Genomic DNA, 9,770 nt, shown 5'->3' on the forward strand with positions numbered 1-9,770 from the left:
CTTACGACGTCGAGGGTTCCAGTTGATCCGATCAACGGAACAGCCTGCTCGTGAAATTAACGTGCAAGTGGCTGAGCACTCCACAGACACGTGTGCCCTTAACGTAGTTCTCGGGGATATTCAGCGTGACACAGAGTGTGACAAGGCTGACCCTTTGAATTACAGGCACAACAGAAACCGGAAGTAAAAGTGAGAGAAAGTTGTGGTGAAAGAGTACAGCAAGGTTCGGCACCATCCCCTGCTGGAGCGTCGTGGAGCTTTTAGGTGTTTTCGCTCAATAAATACTCACAGCGACCGGTCTGGGAATCAAAACCGCGATCCTATGACCGCGAGTCCGCTGCCCTAACCACTGGGCCATTGTGGAGGTTATAGTAATGGCTGTAATGTAATGGTATACTCGGTTTGTTGTGCTGTTATGTGTTGGGATCTATGATGGCGTGTGAAGGGAAAAGTGTGGTGGTTTAGAAGATCTCGGTTGGATTCGGTATTTGGTATTTGGTAGGGATTGGGATAAGCTTGAAGTTTTGTAGTTTAAACAGTTTTCTGTGTGTATGAATCTGTGTGTGTGAATAATGACAATATCTATCATATACACCGATATTTATATACTTTCACTTATGCATATATAATAAAGACCAGTGTCTGAAGATTGTCGAATATAATTATAATGAAGCAGCATTATTCAGTTTACACAAGATATTACTCATCACAATTTATGCTTTCTCGTTCTCACGAGAAACATGTAATCACATACGAATTTGTTGATGTGACAAATAAAAATATTTGATTGATTAAATCCCTTTGTATTTCTGCGACTAATAATAATCCAGCTTGGCTTTATTTGTGAGTTTGTGAGTACCTGAATTTAGTATTGAGTGGTAAATGTGAACTAGACCTGATGATGAATATGCTTACTTTATCATTCATAATCTTCAAAAATATTTTATAACAATATGCAAATAATACTAAAAATGTTCTTCATATATGTGTCAATTTTTAGAACGAAAGAGAACAATAGATCAACTTTCAGGTTTCAAACTATGCATTTATTGTTTGTAGAGTGACCGCTTTAATAATTATGCTATGGTGTACCTGCCAAGGTATTCCTTCAAAATTAGGCACAATAGATATGTGATAACTAAGAGATGAATCTGTATGTATGTATGTATGTATGTATGTATGTATGTATGTATGTATGTATGAATGAATGAATGAATGATGTATGTATGTACGTATGTGTGTGCGTCACCATTCGCAACCTTTCCAGTGACTATCTTTCCCAATTCGCTACGGAGACTGCTTTTGCTTGTCAAGTTCATAAAGTCACTAAAATGGAGTTCAGCTGGAAGTATCAACCAGACAAGTGACAACTGAACGGAAAAGCTGACTGAATAAATTCCGAGTGATCGTAAAAGGATAAGATGAAATGAGACAAATAGACAGGGCTCTTTGGAGGATGACAATTTGGCACGGCTGACAGGACATTCAACCTGGTGTGACAATAGTATGTTCTGGTGGTGGAGGTCAACACACATACGCATTGGCACTCCGGCAGTTAGACGAGGGTTCTAGTTGATCCGATCAATAAAAAAACCTGCTCATGAAATTAACGTGCATGTGGCTGAGTGCTCCACAGTTACACGTACCCTTATCGTAGTTCTCAGGGAGATTCAGCGTGAAACAGATTGTGACAAAGCTGAGCTTTTAAAATACAGCTACTACTCATTTTTGCCAGTTGAGTGGACTGGAGCAACGTGAAATAAAGTGTCTTGCTCAAGGACACAATACGTCGCCGGGAATCGAACTCATGACCTTAAAATCTTGAGTTGAATACCCTAACCACTAAATCATGCTCCCACATATGTACACATGCTGAAATATACCCGTACAGATGGTTATATTTATACATACATACATACATACGTACATATTTCGTTTTTGTCTTGCTATTACATGTTTTATTATGAACTCCCTGAAGAGAAATAAATGAGGAACCCCAACAGCTCTTTCTTCTTTGTGAAAGACTATCATTTATTTCGAAACATATATGTAGGAATTAAAGGAACTTTCATCGACATGCGTTTTGCTCCATTTATCATTATCCATATATATATATATATATATATATATATATATATATATACACACATACATAAACACAGAGAACAGAGAGAAAGAGAACAAGATAAGCATGAAGATGTCTGGTCTGATATCAAATACATCAGCAACACTAAATCAAATCCACTAACAAGGCTTTGATCGATCTGGGGTTATATTATGTGACACTTACCCAAGGTGGCATACAGTGGGACTAAACCTGGAACCATGTGACCGTGAAGTAAACTTCTTACCACACAGCTATACCAGCACCTGTTAACTGCGCCTGTGTAAGCATGTGTGTATGTGTATGTTTATGTATGTATGTATGTATGTATCACTGAATTCTTTCTGTATATAAAGGTTATATCTATTTTGCATGTACACTGTTTATTGGTCTGGGCCATTGGATACTCAATGGTATTTTATGAAGTATGGGTAAGATGCTATGTTGTACGAAACTGGTATTTCAAGTTGGAAGGTTGTGTTTGTGCATGCATGCGTGTACATATATGAGAGGAGTGAGTGCATGTATTAGGTTATAAACAGATATGTACACACACATACACGCACACACACACACACACATACACACAAAGACACACACACAAATACACATACACACAAACACACACAAACACACTCTCACACACATATATATGTAAATAACTATGTGTGTATATATATAAATCTTTACATACACATACACACCTATATACATTGATATACATATAAAAGCTCATATCATATATACATATATATATATATGTGCATGTTTATATATAATGTATATATATGTATGTGTCTTTATATATATATATATAGATATACACACACATATATACATGTTTATGCATATGCAAGTGTGTGGATTGGTGCATATGTCTTTGTTTCTGTGCACATGAATGTATGCACCCCCCACACACATGTACATATGTATATATATATATGTGTATATACTGTAACCTAGTGCACCTAGTGCACCTATTGGTGTAAATATGAAATTATAATCTGAGTATAGAAGATAATATTTCAAAGCAGTTGTTCATAATTAATTGCTTTTCCTTTGGTTTTCAAAGAGATTTTCATATCAACAGTGCAGCTGATTACTATGATGGTACAAATATGACATGACATACTTTTTCTTGTCTGACTGTCTGCCCGTCTGTCTGACTGATTGTTTGTATGCATGTGTCGATGTACGATGACCCTTTTTACAGTTTCTGCCAACTCAATGCCACAAAGCATTAGTTCAAGTGTAGCTTTGCTAGAAGTCACTTGCTAACTCTGACACTCAATAGGAACAAACCTGAAAAATATGTGGCTGCAAAGTAAACCACTGAAAGGGTAAATGTCCCCTTCAGTCATGAATGACCATGGGATTGCACCTAGAAAATTCCCCCTCTGAGGTACAAGTCCAGGCAAACTTGTTTATCAAAGACCAGCAGTTGCCCATGCATACTAGTTCCTCACCACTCTACACTGTCCATGCCACTGATGTTATCCAAGAAAAAGGGAAAGACTGATACAGCTTGGCACCAGTGACACCGTAACCCATTTCTACCGCTGAGTGAACTGGAGCAATATGAAATAAAGTGTCTTGCTCAAGAACACAAAACACAGCCTGGTCTGGAAATATAACTCACTACCTCATGATTGTGAGCCCTGTGCTCTTACCTCTGAGCCATGAGCCTTCACCAAACCAAACAGTAATAACATACCTACACATGTATTTGTTCATGTGTATGTGTGAATGTGTGTGTGTAGGTTTATGGATTTGTCTGCATGATGATTGTATGTATATGTATACATACAATCATCATGCAGACAAATCCATAAATACATATTATACACACAGACACACACATATATCATAAATGAGAGTGTACTGAAAAGTCTCTGGCATTAAGGATATCGCAAAAGGCCCAGTTGGGGGCCCAACCTTCCAAGTTCTTTTACAGGACTTAAAAAAACTGAAGGACCACTGCAATAAGTATGTGAATCTGAGAAGGGAATATGCTGAATAAAATCATAATTAAGTAATCCACCCCTATTTTCTTTTGCCCAAAGCCAGGAACTTTTCAGCACCCACTCATACACCTCCAGTGCCCTCTGTAAAGTAGTTTCTGTTAGGAAGGACATGTAGCTGTAGAAACTATGCTACAGATGATATTAGAACACAACACAGTCATGCAGCTCACCAGTTGCCCATGAAAGCATCCAATCCATAACACCATGGAAGACAGATGTTAAATGGCAATGATGGTGATGATATATATATATGTAAAGGAGCATTCCATTGGTTACGACGACGAGGGCCCCAGCTGATACAATCAAGGGAACAGCCTGCTCGTAAAATTGACGTGCAAGTGACTGAGCACTCCACAAACATGTGTACCCTTAACATAGTTCTCGGGGATATTCAGCGTGACACAGAGTGTGACAAGGCCGGCCCTTTGAAATACAGGTACTACACATTTTCGCCAGCTGAGTGGACTGGAGCAATGTGAAATGAAGTGTCTTGCTCAAGGACACAATGCGTCACTGGGAATTGAACTCAGGACCTTACAATCGTGAGCCGAATGCCCTAACCACTAAGCCACGCACACATATTCACACACACATAGGCATATTCACACACACACTCACTCACATATTTATTTGAGTGTATGAATATATGTATATATGTATTTATAAATATTATACATACTGACATATATATACTTTTTCACTCACTTCTCTCATGTATATATTGGTATGTGTTATATATAAAGATACATATATAGAGAATATACAAGGAGTTTTTGTCTCAACACACATACACACACACACGTGCACACACACATCTATAAATAAAATACACAGCAATATATACACTATGTTACTTACTCCCTTCGTTCATGAACACGCATGCATGCACTTACAGAGCCTTTTAACTTGAAATACTTGTTTTTCACAAAACTGACACCACACTCATCACTCATAAAATAGCGTCAAAGAACCTAGCGATTTATTAGCAAGATTGATATATTTATTCTCTATGTACATATAAGGAAGCACACTGAAAGCCACCCTGATGTTAAATATTGAAAAAAGCCTAATTTATGCATATATGGCTGCAGCAAGTCAATTTTTCTACATGATTATTTTTTCTGTATTATTTATTTATACAGAAAAAATATATTTATATATATATTTTTTTATCTATTTTAAACATAGGACTCGAAAATTGCTGACATTAGAGAAGCAACGCGTGCTTTTGACAGCCTAGATGTAAGTATCAATGTTAAATAAAATTCAAAAAATTTTCATTTCATTTATTTAAAATTAAAAGAAATTGTTATGGATTTTGTCATCTAAATAGATACAAAAATGTAAAAAATTTTACAATTTACTATCAATTTCACTAAACACTGGAATGTAATTTTTACATGTCAATGTAAATTCCAATGAGTTTTCAATGATGACACGTAGCTGCCAATGGGTTAGGCTGTTGAATTCAGTGTCATAAGCTATAGATTTCAGTTTGTGTTGCTCTACTTTGGTCAGCTGAGAAGGAGTGCTTCTGCAAAGTGGTACTTAGCATTATTAAACTCAAATCTTTCAAATGTAAGATATAAACAGCCCTTAATTATATGATTTCAATTGTAGTCTGGCTGATTTTCACAGATTTTACTCTGAGGAATATAATTTCTGAGTTTACGTCATTGGAATATGACTATCCTAAATCTGTTTTCTTTTTTTTATATTTGTCTTTGAATGTAAGATTAAAAACATATTGTTGGATACATGGTCATAAGCTAATGGATTGGATAAGATGACATATTCCAGTCTGCATCACTTTACTCCACTTAGCTGAGTAGGAGTGCTTCTGCAGAGCGATACTTGGCAGATTCATCATCATTATCACCATCATGATCATCATCATTTAGCATCTGCTTGCCATGCGGGTATGGGTTAGACGGTTTGACTACAACTGGTATGCTGGAGAGTTGTACCAGATTTTAGTTTAATTTGGTATGGTTTCTATGGTTGGATGCCCTTCCTAACACCAACAATTCCAAGAGTGTAGTGCCTTTTATGTGTCACTGGCATGGGTCCCGTCTATGTGTCACTAGCATGGGTCCCGTCTATGTGTCACTAGCATAGGTGCCTTTTACATGTCAAAATCTTGCAAATTTAAGATTAGCCATTGGAATTTGGCCAAGCTGAGCCCGTCTCTTTGGCTATCTTTGAATGTATATGTCAAAAATACTAACTTCAGTATTTGATTGGTACTTATTTTATCAGCCTCAGATAAGTAAATACAATTATGTTCCAGGGTAGGATTTGAATTCGGAAGGATAGACACAGATGTGGCTGAGTGGTTCAGAAGCTTGTTTCCAGAATCACATGGTTTCAGCTTCAGTACAATTGCATGGAAGCCTGAGCAAGTGTCTCAACTTGAAAAAGTGTCGGGCTGTGCAAAGCCTTGTGAGCAGAGTTGTTAGATCAAAACTAAAAGAAACTGTTGTATATATATGCATGTGCGTGCACATGCATGCGTGCGTGTGTTTGTACCCTTGTCTAGATAGCATGTGATTGTTGTAAACAAGCATCACTGTTATACATGTGATGCTGTTTGTTTCCAGTCTTCTGTGGAAAACATGTCTGGCTATGGGGAAATAATACCTAGCTTAGAAACAAGTGAGGGTTGGTGACTGGAAAAACATCCAAATGTAGAAAGTCTGTTTCGAAAGATTTCATCTGATCCATGCAAGCGTGGAAATGTAGACATTAAAAGGCTGTTGACAATGAATGCTAATGGATATAACTAGATATCACAAGTGATTTCTTTTTTTTATCCACTTCAAATTCTGCCAGTATTCTGCCAAATATTTAATTTTGATTTTTTAAAACTCAGTATGGTCTATGCAATACAAACATTCAGCACAAAAAGGTCTTTGTCAGACTGGCAGAGAAGCACGAATTCAAATATGTTTGATGTACAGGAATAACTAGTTGTAGGGTTTGCTATAAAACATTTCCCACTGACTGATCAAATAGCTCACTAGATGTAATTAATGGACTGTGTTATATATAGGCTACTTATTCAGTATGTAGAATAATTGCAGTAAAACCACAGGAAGGGTTGGGTGTTCAGGGAACTTTCACCACTATTGACGTCAAAGTTTTGCTTTTTTATTCTTCTATTATAGACATATTTACTTGACCTGCTACTTACAGCAGTAAAATCTCCCTCAAATTACACATTTAAGAAAGGAAGGATACATTACATAATGTAGTTCTAAATTTATTATATCTGAAAAAGTAAAGTCTGGTTGATCATCGCTAAAAGGGTATTGATTACATGTTTCATCCATTAGGACTGATTTGGGGTGAATCAGAGACAAAAGGCATTGTATTTTTTGGCAATCATTTGAAGAATACTTTAGATGGGTAATGATATTTGATAATTTCAAAATTAATTGAAATGCATATACTGTGTACACCATAGGGGGAGCCTCTATATGGTTACAGAACATACTGCAGAAAAATCTACCAAATTACCCTCAAATAATATTCTAACATTTTAAAAAGGAAAGACAGAATTTGGATTATAGCCTGTTGCCTTGTCTAAAATAAAGATAAAATGGTCATAATTGGATGCTTTGGTCATAGATCTTCTCAGTTTGAGCTGAATCACAACAGGGTTTTAACCTTGTGGATACCAGCTCACTGGAGGCTATTTCTGGTTTTATCACATAAGTATCAATGTTAATGAATTTATTTAAAGTAAAATATACCACCATGAACTTATGTACCAAACACTGGGTTAAGAATTAATTAAAGGCTTATTAATTTAGTAAGTCACTGAAAGTTTTTCATTATACCCTCAAATTAACTGAAACTTGCAAATAATGAACTTCAATATAGAGAATATTCTTCTCAATAGACCTGAAATCTGAACTATTTAGGAGCTTCAAATTTCATTAATGGTACATACACAAAACTTCTCATGAAATCTCAAAGTACCTCATGATATGAAAATAAGACCAAAGAGGAGATTTCTGGATATATTTCACCCATCTTTTCTATTAGTGCTCAATGTGGGGTAGACTTTGCTAGCTACAGCTATCATGCAGAACAACAAGACTTGAAGATTTATGCACCCTAAAAGAGGAAGAAACCCACTTGGTTATATTGATGTTAAAGGCGATAGATCATACCACGAAACTGAGGGGCTGCAAAGCTCATGTGGGGTGGAGAATACTGGTACAACAGTGTTTGTGACCACTTCAAGGTGATATGGAGCAACAAAAATACTGATAGCCTTTCAAACGAAAATAATAAATGTTTAAACTTGACTTGGCAATGTTCAAAAATATTTGGTTGATATATATAGGGCTTTTGCTGTTACATTACCTATCAATGATACCTCTTTTTACAGCTAGTTTCATTCTAACAAGGACATATAAGGCCTTGGATACAAATACAACGCAGTCACATTCATTAACCATTTTAGCATTTAAACTGGCTATATCTGGCCCAAATATTCTCCTATGTTATGTTAAAACCAGCCAGATGTGGCCTTTCACACCTACTCTACAATGTCATTCTAAAAATATTTAATCTTATCATCAAAATCACAAGACTATTAGTTAATGCATGACTAATTCAAAGCAATATGAATAAATAAGCATTTCCACTGACAGCGTACTCTGAATACTAGAGAGTTAAATATGAATTGTTAGTGCTTGAGACTTGCACATTGTTAAGACAGATAGCTTAATAGATATACACACAGCACATAATTGTGGGGGGTTATGGAAATGGCTTGTTTGATTCAGAGATAAATTTGCATCAAAATTAATGCTGCTGCAGTTGCTGCTGGCCACAAATTTTCAAATGAGAAAATCCCAGACAACTGAATTAGGTCCAGTAATTTGAACTTAGAACATTGATACTACAAATAATGATGATGATGATAATGATATTATTATTATTATTATTAATAATAATATTGGTTTAAAATTTTGCTATGAGGGCAGCCCTTTTGGGGGGAGAGGATGAGTCGATTACTTCACCTCAGTGTTTCACTGGTACTTAATTCATCAACCCCGTAAGGATGAAAAGTAAAGTCGACCTCTGTTGAATTTGAACTCAGAACGTAAAAACAAACAAAATGCTGCTAAGTGGTTTGCCTGGTGCAGTAACCATTCTGCCAGCTCACCATAATAATAATGATAATAATAATAATAATAATAATAATAACAATAATGATGATTTCAAATTTTGGCACAAGGTCAGCAATTTTGGGGGAGGGGTAAGTCAATTACATTGACCCCATTGTTCAATTGGTACTTTATTTCATCGACCCCAAAAGGATGAAAGACAAAATTGACTCTGATGGCATTTCAAATCAGAATGTAAAGTCGGAAGAAATACCGCCAAGCATTCTTCCCGACATAAAAAGAATTCTGCCAGCTTGCTGCCTTAAATAATAATAATAATAATAATAATAATAATAATAACAATAACAATAACAATAATAATAATAATAATAATAATAATAATAATAATAATAATAACAATAATAATAATAATAATAATAATAATAATAATAACAATAATAATAATAATAATAATAATAATAATAATAATAATAATAATAATAATAACAATAATAATAA

General features: G+C 35.5%; 1 protein-coding gene across 5 annotated transcripts in view; it reads left to right on the top strand.

Moving 5' to 3' along the window:
• The window catches only part of LOC106868256 (uncharacterized), a 168,616-nt gene that overhangs the window by 106,984 nt on the left and 51,862 nt on the right, over positions 1-9,770 (top strand). For all 5 annotated transcript variants that reach the window (XM_014913427.2, XM_052970798.1, XM_014913428.2 and 2 more), the window contains exon 3: positions 5,317-5,370. In XM_014913427.2, coding sequence (XP_014768913.1) covers positions 5,317-5,370 — 54 coding nt within the window. The remainder of the gene's footprint in view (positions 1-5,316; positions 5,371-9,770) is intronic.

Source organism: Octopus bimaculoides, chromosome 9 (genome assembly GCF_001194135.2).
Source record: "Octopus bimaculoides isolate UCB-OBI-ISO-001 chromosome 9, ASM119413v2, whole genome shotgun sequence".
In the NCBI taxonomy this organism is placed as follows: domain Eukaryota; kingdom Metazoa; phylum Mollusca; class Cephalopoda; order Octopoda; family Octopodidae; genus Octopus; species Octopus bimaculoides.